This window comes from Nothobranchius furzeri, chromosome 17, assembly GCF_043380555.1.
Source record: "Nothobranchius furzeri strain GRZ-AD chromosome 17, NfurGRZ-RIMD1, whole genome shotgun sequence".
Lineage (NCBI taxonomy): Eukaryota > Metazoa > Chordata > Actinopteri > Cyprinodontiformes > Nothobranchiidae > Nothobranchius > Nothobranchius furzeri.
Window position 1 is genome coordinate 46,553,434 of NC_091757.1, and position 13,618 is coordinate 46,567,051.

Here is a 13,618-nt window from a genome sequence, read left to right on the forward strand (position 1 = left end):
GGGTGAGAGTCATACGCTCTAACCAGTCAGCCAAAGGGACATCCCCTGTGACAGTGTGAGCGTCCTGTCACAATGTCCCGATTGATCACGCGCCCTGGCTACTTGGCCAAAGGGATGTCCCTTTGGCTGACTGGTTAGAACGTATGACTCTCACCCGGGAGTCTGGGGATCGAATCCCGCCCGGACCCTCGTTTCTCCACCTTGCCACACCAGGAAGAATGAAAGCAAGTGAACGGGGCTAAAAGAGACATTTTCTAATCCGCTTTGCCTAACGCCCTGAGTCACACACACGTCATACTTCAATTTAAATGAAAAGTAGGATGTGTGTTTTGACCATGCCATAAAACGAGATGTGGTAAGTAGCAGCTAAGCTAGGGCAGAGGAGATTCTCTGGTGACGTCATACATGCGATGCACCGACATTTGATTTGCAGTCATGCTAATGACGAATTTTATTGAGCTACTCTCAAAGTACGTGACTGGCGTGGTCGAAACACACTTCATTACTTTTCATTTAAATTGCAGTATATAACATATGTGCGATTCAGGTAAAGTGGATCAGAAAATAGCTCTTTTAGCCCCGTTGACTTGCATCCATTTTTTCATTCTTCCGGTGAACCGTGAGCCGACCGGAAAGGGAGGAGACCTAGGCTCCCTACACGACACACGGCCAATAATGCTAGGTTATTATATAGTTTAGGCATCATTTTTATGTTGTAATTTCTAATAACTAGACAATTCCTGAAGATATTTTAAAAGCAACCTGCCATCTGACACTATGAGACATTTTTATTGCGGTGTTTTAAAGCGCACCGCGACCCGCCCCCTTCGATGACATAATTGAATGAATAATTAACTAATTCATTAAATGGCAGGCCAATTAGAGAGGCATTCTTGCTGTTTTTTTTCACTAAATACATCACTAAATGAATCTTGGGGTGATGTTGGGGTGATGCATTACACTTCCAAGACCGAGACGCTGTTTTCATGTGTCTTATGTAGGGGTGCAGTACTCTGCTTTCTTTTGAATTATTTGACAATAATCACTAATTTCGTAACTAATGAGTTGGTAAAACAAATCGCGTTAGACACTGCTTCCAAAAGAAGCACATTTCTTTACCATTATGTTACAGTATTTTTTCTTGGGTTGGGTGAATATAAAGTCTCAATGAGACACGCATCTGTATTTTACGCAGACTGGTGCCTGGGGGTGTGACGACTCTGCTCTTTTATTCTTTATGATAGGACCTGTTTGAAAGCGAGATGTCACAGCCATCTCAAGCAGTTTTAATCTCATGAAAAAAATATATATCAGTTGGTGATCGATAGGTAACATCCGCCGATATTGATGCATCCCTAATTTTTAGACATTTTTTCAGCAAATTTGATTTAGACAGAATGCAAGCTCAAATGGTGTCGGTGGCAGCCTGAAGTGTTTCCATCCAGTTGACCTAAATGGTACATACAATCAAATAAACAGATTACAATTAAAATTTAGTCAAAGGTCAAAGGTAAAAAGAAGTTACTGGTTACTTTTGGTATTTGATTTTTTATGTGTTTGAGTTATTTTCATTCATTGTGATCCAAATACATTAATGCTGTCCAGTTTAACGCTTGTGGTCGCCGATACACATGGACATTGGGCTGAGTCTGCTCCTCAATGGTGAATGGCTGCAGTGGGTGGCCGTCCACGGCCGCGATGCGAATGTGACAGGTGACAGGAACCAGGGTTATCTTCAGCTGGACGGCCAGGCCACGGTCCATAAAGTCATAGGCAGCCCTGGTATCCAGGAGGGCAGTTATCTTGGTCAGGGAATCGCCATCTGGGAAGCCCACTTGAATAAGGAGTCTTGAAGGGGCAGCAGGCGATTGAGCGCCAGGGAGGACACCCCCATGTCCTCCTGGCGGTGGTGTTTTCCGGCCGTTTGGGACATGCGACTCACCGGTGTTGGGGGGAACCACAGTAGGCACAACGGCCCTGGAGCCAGCGTCTTTCTTGTTCTGAATGGGGCAGACCTCCAAGGAACCTCCACAGGTTTTGCAGCTTGTTGTTCCTCCGGTGGGGGTTGTGGAGGTCGGCAGGCAGCACAGCTGCCACTTCAACCTATTGGTCTTAATGAGGATTTTGAAATGTCTGTATTTCTCTAAATAATAATTTATATGGTTGGATTATATATATATATATATATATATATATATATATATATATATATTATATATATATATGTGTGATAAAACTGCCATAAAAAGTCAATGCAAAGTGCCTTGTGGATCTCATGCATACACATAAGCCGGCTGTTGCAGCGCTCCGCCAATGACATGGCATCCGTAGATCAAGGCAGATCAAGGAAGCGCTATTTCACAAGCAGAAATTGAGGTACCTGTGGGTGAGGTGGAGAAATGAAAGGAAGTGCTTTTGCTAAACAAATGAGAAAATCCACGGAGTGGCACAGCGTTGCTGAAGCCATCAATGTTGTGAATTTTTCAGAGAGATCTGTGGCAGATATTAAAAAATGGTCCAATTGGGATTCAATCCCAAGACTCCTGGGTGAAAGTCACGTGTGCTAACCAGTCAGCCAAACGGAGATCTCCCTAGTCCAAGTAACCAGGGTGCATAATCAATCGGGTCACAGTGACAGGACACACACTGTTACAGACGCATGACATTCCGTCTCAATCTGTCCCCCTTCTGATATTCTGCATTCCGTATTCTGCGCTTCAGGCTGTGTGTGTGTGTGTGAGTGTGCGTGCATGTGTGTGTGTGCATGTGGGGGGCCTTGTTCTGTGTGAAAACGAAGCGGTACAAGTGATAATGCTGCAGGATTTCATAATTTTATCCTTCTCAGCAGCAGCACTGCAGGTGCTCTCCATATCCAAAATGTGTGTAAGCCAGGTCCTTAGTCAACTTAAAGTTCCGCACATTTTTCCTCTATTTTTTCTTTCATAAATCCCAAAGTTTGCGTGGAAATTTGCTTACGCAGTTTTCCGACCCCGTTTTGTGCGTAAGCAAGCTTGATAAATGAGGCCCCAGCTCTCTCTTCACCATGACAGATCGGTACAACGCCTGCATCACTGCACATAGTCTCACACTCCATCTTTCCCTCTCTTGTGAACAAGAGCCCCCGATACCTAAACTCCTCCACCAGGAGCAGGGCCTCGTCCCTGACTCGGAGAAGGCATTCTACCTTTTCTGACTCATGACCATGGTCTCAGATTTAGAGGAACTGATTCTCATCCCAGCTGCTTCACACTCAGCTGTAAACCGCTCCAGTGAAAGCTGGTGAAAGATCACGTTCTGATTAAGCCAACAGGATCACATCATCTGCAACAAGCAGAGACCTGGGGCCTCATTTATCAAGTTTGCTTACGCACAAAACGGGGTCGGAAAACTGCGTAAGCAACTTTCCATGCAAACTTTGGGATTTATGAAAGAAAACTTAGCGGAAAAATGTGCGACTTTAAGCTGACTAAGGACCTTTCCGTAAAAGCCCTTGTTATATTAGCTTTGGCTAACTAGCAGCAAGCTAGCGACACTAGCTCGTGAGCTACTATCAAAATATATTTTTAATAACGTTTCAATAGTATAAAGATATAGGCACAAAGTAGTGACACAACAGCATTTATAACATTTATCACCACATACACACGCACGCACGCACGCACGCACGCACGCACGCACGCACGCACACACACACACACACACACACACACACACACACACACACACACACACACACACACACACACACACACACACACACACACACACACACACACACACACACACACACACACACACACACACACACACACTTACACTTCTATAGTTCAGCTCAGTAGGTTTAGCCAGAAACTCCTTTTTGGGTGGGCCTAGTAAAAAATGGGTGGGCCCTATAAATGTAATTGAAAACACATCAGAAATAATGTTACCTTTAATTTTGTTGTATTTCATTTAATTGTATGATGGCCTAAAAGAACACCTCTCCAAAATAAAGTAACTTTACAGATCATTTTTAAGGGAACCATTTGATTGGGTGAGCCCTGGAAAAAAAAAAAAAAGAAAAAGTGGCTATGGCCCATTCATATCCACGCCCCTGGTTCAACTCTCTCAACTTTATTATATGGCACCTTTCCCATGAATACATCCACAAAGTGCTTCCCAGAGAAAATTGTCTTTTTTTTTTCGAATGGGATTTATTTTTAGGAGCTTTTGCTGATTGTCCCATTTGGAGGATGCTTGTGCTGATAAACAGGGTGTTGCTCATATGTAAAAGGGTGTGGACCACTTTTAGAAGCCTGACCAGGAACCCCTTCCCCTTTGTAGCAAATGCCCCCTTCATTCTACTACATTTAATCACATTTCAGATTGAAAGCTGATGCATGTAAAATGGCACCTAAGATCTTTAGTATAAGCGTCTTCATGTTTTGTACTTTATGTTTTGACAGGTAGAAAATTGCTGGTCCATATTAAATAGTTTAAGTTAGTTTGCAGCTGCTGTGAGTGGGCTGACTCTCTTAAGGCAGGCTGTTGTAAAATATAACAAGTAACACACTTCTTCCATTAATTAAAGTCTGCTTTAAATGGTAAGTGAACTAATTAATTTTTCTAGCCATTGAATTCAGAACATTTAGTTGGTAAGTATACAATTATCTAATATTTATAAATTGCAGAACTAGATGTTTTTGTTAGAAAGACATAAAATATTGTTGTGTTTTAATTTTTAGGAGAGATGATTTAAAATTTTTTTTATCCAAATATTATGTGTCAAAGTCTTTACTTTAGTATACCTTCCTGCTTTTATGTTTATGTCAAACGTAAGCTATTATTGTGACATTCAACCAGTTAAAACAACAAATAAAAGAAAACTTGTATTTCCAGAACTATGCAGCATAAGGGACATAATGTACATCCGGTATTGCACATATATTGAACACATACTTAATATTCCAGCCAGGTGTAAAAAGCAATAAAGGTGCATAAAGCAATCTTAAAGCTGTTATAGCAAATCTGCAAATAGGCTAGGTATTGAATGCAACATGGTCATGGAACACTCACTCCTCCCCTCGGACATTTTTCTTGAGATGCTTCTGCCGGAACTGGAAACTCACATGAAACGAGGAGTGCTGAATGTCACAACCTCTCTTGTCTCCCCGTTCTGTAGTCATGTGTCTCTGTTAATTGCTCCCACCTGCCTCTTGTTTTCCAATCACCCAAGCTCCCAGTCCTCATGTATTTAAACCCCTTCAGTCCTGTGTCTCAGGTTGGTTCATTGTTTCAGTAGTCCAATGTGTTCTGTTATTTAAACCCTTTTGGTAAACCGTTCCTGCTTGTCTGCCTGCCTTTGCACCCGCATGTGGATCCTGCCTCCGCTTCACTCACCGGCACGTGTGTGACACTGAACACCAGTCATGTTCTAGGTGCACATGTCTTTTGTTGTCCGTGACTTCAAATGTGGTTTTACTTTTTAGTTTGCCCTAAAATTGGAGCATTAGCAGCCAACTGTTTCTCCTCCTCTGATCATACTGAGCAGAGAACCTCTCACACCAGTGGTGTTCTGTTGCTAAATAGAATAGAAGAATAGAATAGAATAGAATAATCCTTTAATAGTCCCACAAGGGGAAATTTGGTTGTGTCAGCAGCAACATCACACATATACAAACAATGCAGGACACAGAACAGAAGCACAGTTATTACCTATTTACATCATGGACAATAGTTACCAGAGCAGAGTACAATACAGTTGTTTATATAGGCGCACACATAATGTGTAAGCATAGCAGGATACTGAAGATGTTAAAATAGTTTTAAAAGTTTAAGATGATTAAAAGAGTGCAGATTGTTTATTTTTTACCCGTTCATTAAAAAGTAGACATGTAGCCTTCAATAAATTATTGCATGTATAAGCTGAGAAAAAGTAATGTGTAAGTTATAATTGTAGAAGTTATTACAGCACTGATGCCGACAACTGTTTTTTTTGGGAGCAGTTCTGATTGTACAGTCTAACAGCTGCAGGGAGGAAGGACCTTCGGAAACGCTCCTTCATGCATCTAGGATGCAGCAGTCTGTCACTAAAGGAGCTCTGCAGTTCAGCAACATTTACATGCATGGGGTGGGAGACTCTGTCCATCAGAGATGTTATTTTGGCCAGAGACCTTCTGTCTCCCACCACCTGCACTGGGTCTAGGGTGCATCCTAGAACAGAGCTGGCCTTCCTGATGAGTTTATCCAACCTCTTCCTCTCAGCTGCCAATAAACTGCTGCTCCAACATACCACACTGTAAAAAATGACTGATGCTACCACAGAGTCATTGAAATATGCAATTTCTTAATGAATAAAGGACCCAGGGAAGTGCGGCGGTTTGACAAGTCCAACAACCGGATGGTCCAAAAGTTGCTTTTCCAAAATGTGTAATTGGGGGAGGTTTTTAGACAAATACGAGAGCACTACTTTTTAAAAAATTTCATTTCTTAAAATCTCTATAAAATATTTATAGCTCTAATATGTTAGAGGTTGGTTATGAGGCCTGAAAAAAGTTTAAAGCTAATTTGTTTCCCAAATTTTCAATTACAACTGCAAAACTTTAAATTGGCTGTTTGACATGTTTTGTGATACATCGGCTTGCCTAAATTAATAACTGACGCAGATGTGACGCAGGAAAAAGGGGGGTTGCCTTTTAAAGCCTCTTTGGTCTTCCTCCTGCTTCCCAGGCGGTGCTCTGTCAGACCGAGTGTTGGTGTGTGAGATTCGTAACAAACGGGTGGTTGTGTGTTACTTCTTAGTGAGTTAGAAATGGCGGCGATCAGGACTCTCGGGAAACTGTGTCAACAGTCTCAGCATCAAGTCTGTAAACTGCACACATCCGCCTTGAGGTGAGTCGATCATTGATGGTTCTGCCTCTATCTGAGCGAATCGCACGTTCCCGCTCCAATCGAATCAAAAAGAGCGCGAATCAAATTTTTTATCCTGATCTCCTTCGCACGTGTTAGGTTCATTAATTGCGCCTGGATGAGGTCGATTGTTTTATGCGCAGTTTATTTGATTCATTTGTACTAAATGTCCGCAGTTGGTCGTATTGTAGTGCGCCCCTAGCTGCAAGCCGGTAGCATCGCAGCACTGGGGCGGCTGCGAGGCTGGCTGATGAAATCAGGGAAAGGGCTTGCACTCTTTGAACAGCTTCTTTATACCAATGTATTTGTTTGCATGATGGAAGTCAAGCATTTGTATTTTTGTTTATTATTGATATTAGATATGATGCCGGGGAAAAGTAACTGATAGGAAAGGGATGATGAGCGTACAGCTAAGAAATTCGCATCCCGTGCAGGAATTTAGTAAAGGAATGAGCTGTGTGAAGCCTGACCCTGCATAACTAGGATGCATGTGATGTTCTAATGTTGCACGAATGCCTAATGAAATTATGAATCCTGCACATGATCTGCAAGATCACAAGATGGGTGCTATCAAATGTATCAATGGCATGCAATTATCACTTTTATTTATATGCATCATGCAGTAATTAACTGAACTGGCTGTAGAAAAAGAACATATAAATATTAAAGTTGGTTGAATTTTAAAATAAAAAGGACGTTTTGGTTAAGTTTGTATCAAAAATAAGACGTTTTCTGCTTGATAAATAACTTTTTTGTGGGGCAGTTTTCTTACAGACCTGACACAGTTTGTATACGCTGGCCCTGTGCTCTCAACCTGTTGCAACCAAACACTTTTCCAGGAGGTTTAATTGGTTTTGGCTGAAAGACGGGCTGTTACATCACTATCGATGGCTCATTACTCTGCAGTTATTGCCTTTAATTTGCTGTTATATAACCTAGAACCTTTTCAAATCAAAATAAACAGGTCAGCACTACATACGGTTATAAATACTGTTCTGATACCAGGAATATGATTCAGCCAAGTGCAGTTATGTTACCTCTAAATTTAGAAGCTTCACTTGCATGATCAAAAGCTATAAAAGGTTTCTGGTGTCAGAAGTCCTGTTAAATGCAGGCCATTTCCAGGAAGTAAGTTTTTTTTTTTCACTGATTAGTGACAGTTTGTGCAGCAGTCAGAATCAGAGCTTGTTGGTCATTTTTCCTTTATCTGGACCACTAACTTTTAGGCAGGACGCAGTGGTCGTCTCAGGAAGGAAACTGGCACGCCAGATTCGGGAGGAGACCCAGGTCGATGTGGAGAAATGGGTTTTAGCCGGCAACAGGCGACCTCACCTGAGTGTGGTTCTTGTTGGAGACGACCCAGCCAGTCACTCCTACGTTCTCAACAAGACCCGGGCAGCAGCTGATGTCGGTAAGTAGACAAAACAATCCTCGTATGTGAACCTATCTGACCTACAAGTGAATAAAAAAAGTTCGGTAACCAAGTTCTTCCACTTTTTGGATACATTTTTTACTTTAAAACCTGTTGAAAACAGAGCTTTTGTGAAGGTTAAGTCAGTCTTTAAATATCGGTTTTCTTTTGCACGCTGGGTTGTTTTCTCACTCTAAACTCCCACAGGAATCTCAAGTGAGACGATTCTCAAACACTCAGACATCAGTGAGGAGGAGTTACTGGACTTGATCTACAAACTCAATGCAGACCATCGTGTGGACGGCCTGCTGGTCCAGCTGCCTCTGCCAGGTTCATTAATGTGTCTGATTATGTGCTGTGTGCGTCTGTGTTTGTCCGTTTCTCCTGACTGAAACTTGTCTTTAACTTCCCCAAAGATCACATTGATGAGCGGGTAATCTGCAATGCGGTTGCCCCTGCCAAGGATGTAGACGGCTTCCACGTGGTTAACGTTGGCCGCATGTGCCTGGATCAGTCCACCATGCTTCCAGCCACCCCCTGGGGAGTCTGGGAAATCATCAAACGCACAGGTAGCAGGGGTTACGGCTCATTGTACATCCTCTCAAGATAGAAGTGCTGTTTAAATGGGTGTAAATGAGCTTTCCCCCTTTGTATTTTCCAGGTATTCCCACTTTTGGGAAGAATGTATTAGTTGCAGGACGCTCTAAGAACGTGGGAATGCCCATCGCCATGTTACTGCACACAGACGGACGCCACGAGAGGCCTGGAGGTTGGTGATGCTGATGGTCACTTGAGGCAACACATTTGAGACCAAAGAGTTAAGATTGTATTCTGTTCTTCCTGTCCTGCTTCAGGTGATGCCACAGTCACCATTTCTCACCGTTACACTCCAAAGGAACAGCTTTGTCAGCACACAAAAATGGCAGACATCATCGTGGCCGCTGCAGGTTTGTTGTTTTTTGTTTTGCTTATTTGTTTGGAAATCTCCATTTCTTTTTTTTTTCTTTTTTTTTTTGCTGGGATTGAGTTGCTTAACGGTGCTGTTTCCCTCTGTACCGTCAGGGATCCCAAACCTGATCACAGCAGACATGATCAAAGAGGGGGCAGCTGTGATTGACGTCGGAATAAACCGAATCCAGGACCCCGTCACTGGAAAAAGCCGCCTGGTTGGAGATGTGGACTTTGAAGGTACACAAAATATTGTGGCGTGATTGGAATATTGTATGAATCGACTGCTGTTCTGTAACATGTTTTCTGTCCACTTTCAGGCGTAAAGAAGAAGGCTGGATTCATCACACCAGTTCCTGGAGGTGTTGGGCCCATGACTGTGGCCATGCTCATGAAGAACACCATCAAAGCTGCCAAGAATGTCCTGCAGATTCCCGCAGAGAGGATCCGGATGGCTGCTGCATCCTAATGAGCCAGAGCACAGCTCGGCAGCAGAGACACATTCCACCTAACACCACACTCCTATGCTTCTTCTAACTTGGAGCGACCTGGTCGAGCTCTTCTTGCACACTGACTGAAAAGATGATCACGCTTGGAGGCTTTCAATTCTGCTGACATCTTTCTGAGGATCGAGTCCAGCAATGTTTAGTCTGTTACATCCGTTCATGCGTCTGCATGTCCTTTGTAACAGTATTTATCATTTGCAATGTAATTCTGTGACAGTTTTTAGGTTTTTAAAAATCTTGAGAGATTGCTTCTATTTATTGCTACAGAGACACATTTTAAACATGAATGCAGTGTTTATGACTCCAAGCTGAGTGACTGGTCTTTTCTTTTGTTGTTGATTTAGCCTTATGTATTAAGAGTGTTAAGGGCTAACATCAGGAATAAGATTATTTATCAAAAACATTATCAAGCTTTAAAGATTTCACATTTGCCTTTGCAGAAACTTTAAAATAAATACATGTATGTTGTCACATTGTGTCAAGTTGTTGTCACAGGTTTTCTATGCACAGATTTCATTCAATTGTCATAAAATAGGAAACTTGGGTAACATTTTATTTTGTTTTTGTTTTGATAAACAGATGAGTGAAGCTCCTAGTATGAGATGCTATTTTTAACTCAAGCTCTTTTTATTCCAGTGTAAAGTTGCAGTGGTTGTTCTGATCTTATGTGTTTGTGGGATTAGTTTGAGCTCATTGAAGCTGAAGGTTTATTTGTGCAAGCTTATTAAAAATTTGGTCCTGTTTTGGATATTCATACCCCAAAAAAGCAGTGTAAAATAAGGTAAAATACTGGAATTATTAAAGAACATTTTTATGAAAATGTTAACCATGTGAATTTATTTAAGATAACTAAGTGAATGAAGTGAGTTTGGACAGCAAGCGGAAAAAATGCTATTAGATTAGTATTGTTTCATTTTCCCTCCTGTGATGTCAAACCAACCGTACAAAAAAATTTAAAGGAATTTATGGAAGTATGAGCAAAATTTCTCTTAAAAAAACGTACAAGTTGTAAATAATGGGAAGGATTTTCAATAAGTGAACATATTATTTCTCGTTCTGTTTAAATATTATAACACCATATTTGGAAACAAAATTACAGTGTGGTGACAGCAAATTCACTCAGATCAAAACATCAGAATACTTTAATCTTAAAATGTTGAGTGGAAAAGGCTGCGTTTAGTTTGTGTTTCACACATTTAGTGTCTGAATCGTCGTGAACATAAATGTGTTTTTTTACAAGAATCACTGTTTCTAATCCATTTAAAATGTAAACCAGTGTATCGCATTTCAAAGAGTTTCAAAATACATCTGAATGTTAAAGTAATAAACATGCTTTTTATTATTGTAAAATGTGCTTTCAGGCCACGATAAAATACTAAATAAACCTAAAGCGGAAATGGGAACCTTTGTTTTGTTCCGGGACAAAAATAGCAAACGGACACACTTCCGGTTTAAACATTTGAGCTTCCGCTAAAAGAACAACACTGTGAAAACGGTTCCAACCCCCTAAGAACCCGTTGTTCTTAAAGATGGACCGCGTAAGATCTTCGGACAGAGCTGGAAGAGAGAAAAAACACGAGAAAAAGAAACGAAAACGACCTCCTTCTTCCTCTTCATCGACCTCCTCTTCCAGCAGCAGGAGCAGATCGTCTCAGAAAAAAACTCACAGGAAGAAAGAAGGTTTGAACTGTTTTTTTTTGCGTGATACTCCCCGTGACCATGTTGAACATTTGTTTTTCTTTTAGTTGCGCAGAGAAAGAAACGCAGAACACGATCCTCGTCCTCCTCCTCTTCTTCGTCCTCCTCCTCTTCCTCCTCCTCATCATCTTCGTCATCCAGCGATGAGAGGGCAAAGAGGAAGAAAAGCAAAGCAAAGAAAAATAAGTTGAGAAAGCAAAAAGCAAAGCTGAAGAAGCAAAAAAAGAAGGAGAAGAGGAAACTGAAAAAGAAAGAGAAGAAGCTGAAGAAGGAAGCAGAAGAGCTCCAAAAGCCAGCAGAGAAACATCCGTCCTACCTGGAGGTGTGGCAGAATGCTGATGGGGAAGAGGACTTCGGGCCTGGTGAGACATACAGGATCAGTGAAGTTATAATAGAAACAGATCATAGGTTTATAGATCTTTGTTAATAATCACTTCTAGAACTGGACTAAAAGCTTTTCCTCTGCAGTCATGACCGATGAGCAGAAGGCCCGTCTCTCCACCAAGAGGCCCCTCACAAAAGAGGAGTACGAGGCCCGGCAGAGCGTGATTCGCAGGGTGGTGGACCCTGAGTCAGGAAGGACCAGGTGGGATAGAGATAGTTTACCATTCCTAAGAGATGGGTTTCATGGTTTGAGGTGTGTGATCTATTTTACTTTCATCCAGACTGGTGAGAGGAGAGGGGGAGATCATTGAGGAGATGGTCAGCCGGGAGAAACACAAAGAAATCAATAAGGTAAACCATCAGCAGCTATCACTTTATTATTCACTGCTACACTTCTCTAGTGGCCACATCCGTGAACGTCTGTTTGTCTCACAGCTCGCTACAAAGGGAGATGGAAACACCTTTCAGAGAACACTCGGCATCAACAGATAGAAGAAATCAAAACGGCTTCGCTAAACCACCACTTTCAACAAACTGCTGCCACATTCAGAGAATTCAGCCAAATGTTTTTGAATAAAAACTAAAACAACGGCTTTACATGATGACAAATAGTTTTACTCTTTTATGCCAAGTTTGAGGTTTTTAAATCTTGATTTACTCTGCAAGGATTTGAACAGAACTGAGTTCTGACTAAATGCTTTCAACTTTGATATAAACAAGTATGTTTTATTTTTTACTTGATGTAAAATTAAGTTTAAAACACAAAAAGATTCAAAGTGCTCTGTGTCTGTATTTTGGTTAAACACCATATAGCCATATGGCCATATGGCTTCCATCTTTTATTTTTGTTGTTACTATAAAAAGATGCCAGAAATTTAACTTGTATGGTTTCTTTTTTTAGCCTCGGCAATTTTTTTAAAGTATTTCAAGTTGATCGATTGTTTTTCATGTTTTCTTGGGACATCGGTCTTATAGGAAAGCCTGAAGCCACAGGGGTCAGGACACATCTAACCCTAACCATCATCCAGCACCTGGTGATGCTTTTGGCTTACGGTCTTAATAAAAACCCATCTTTCAAGTTAAGCCAAGTCATAATATTTTGATTGTGCACAAAAGGTCAACATTTTGACAAAATTCAGATTCCATCAAATGTGTAATCCTAGCTAGTTTTTGTATTTTTCCAAATATAACTTGCATTTTTCATGTTTACAGCTCAAGAGTTGATGAAACAGTTGCAGCATTTAATCAACCTAAGAATAAAATTCTAATTGATGATTACATTAGTCTGATTTGGGTGGAAGATGTATTTGAGTTTGTGCAGTACCCAGTTCTGTCTATAAGGTACATATGAGGCATCTTTACATGTGCACTTATAACAGAACTGACATGATGGTGGGCCTGGAAGTATCCAAACATCACTGCAGCGTTTCTTCTTAAGCAGCAGTTTAATATCATTTACATGGTAACAACAAACACATCTGATTAAGAAGCTGTAGATACCTGTGAACTGGGATGCGTCACAATAATGATCTACTCTCACTGAAATGGTTTAAGTTTTAAAAAACTGTAAAGATGTTTCATTTGAATCTCCCCATATGTGTCAGGGGTTTTAGTGCAGCGATGCAACATTTTAACAGCAAATGTAAAACAAGTTTGGAAGTAGATGCTCCTGTGCTGCAACAAAAACATGACATCTCCACAAAAAGAAGAAGCCATCAGCAACACTGCACTCCATCAGGCCAATGCCACTTTATTGTGAGAACTCCACTTTGTAAAATGTGCA

General features: G+C 41.1%; 2 protein-coding genes across 2 annotated transcripts; both read left to right on the forward strand.

Moving 5' to 3' along the window:
• Positions 1-6,665: 6,665 nt before the first annotated feature.
• mthfd2 (methylenetetrahydrofolate dehydrogenase (NADP+ dependent) 2, methenyltetrahydrofolate cyclohydrolase) lies at positions 6,666-10,224 on the forward strand. The gene is made up of 8 exons (XM_015973073.3): positions 6,666-6,870; positions 8,115-8,299; positions 8,507-8,629; positions 8,716-8,868; positions 8,961-9,068; positions 9,154-9,246; positions 9,362-9,487; positions 9,568-10,224. The coding sequence occupies exons 1-8, from the start codon at positions 6,791-6,793 to the stop codon at positions 9,714-9,716; spliced, it is 1,017 nt and encodes a 338-aa protein (XP_015828559.1). The 5' UTR covers positions 6,666-6,790; the 3' UTR covers positions 9,717-10,224.
• A 935-nt stretch (positions 10,225-11,159) lies between these two features.
• On the forward strand, positions 11,160-12,539 carry arl6ip4 (ADP-ribosylation factor-like 6 interacting protein 4). The gene is made up of 5 exons (XM_015973086.3): positions 11,160-11,433; positions 11,499-11,813; positions 11,920-12,037; positions 12,117-12,186; positions 12,271-12,539. The coding sequence occupies exons 1-5, from the start codon at positions 11,283-11,285 to the stop codon at positions 12,325-12,327; spliced, it is 711 nt and encodes a 236-aa protein (XP_015828572.3). The 5' UTR covers positions 11,160-11,282; the 3' UTR covers positions 12,328-12,539.
• The last annotated feature ends 1,079 nt before the right edge of the window (positions 12,540-13,618 follow it).

Excerpts from the sequence above, each read along its gene's own strand:
- mthfd2 (XM_015973073.3), top strand. The coding sequence starts at position 6,791 with ATGGCGGCGATCAGGACTCTCGGGAAACTGTGTCAACAGTCTCAGCAT. Across the intron at positions 6,871-8,114 it reads CTGCACACATCCGCCTTGAG|GCAGGACGCAGTGGTCGTCT; the intron begins GTGAGTCGATCA and ends ACTAACTTTTAG. Across the intron at positions 8,869-8,960 it reads GGAAATCATCAAACGCACAG|GTATTCCCACTTTTGGGAAG; the intron begins GTAGCAGGGGTT and ends TGTATTTTCCAG.
- arl6ip4 (XM_015973086.3), top strand. The coding sequence starts at position 11,283 with ATGGACCGCGTAAGATCTTCGGACAGAGCTGGAAGAGAGAAAAAACAC. Across the intron at positions 12,038-12,116 it reads CCTGAGTCAGGAAGGACCAG|ACTGGTGAGAGGAGAGGGGG; the intron begins GTGGGATAGAGA and ends ACTTTCATCCAG. Across the intron at positions 12,187-12,270 it reads AACACAAAGAAATCAATAAG|CTCGCTACAAAGGGAGATGG; the intron begins GTAAACCATCAG and ends TTTGTCTCACAG.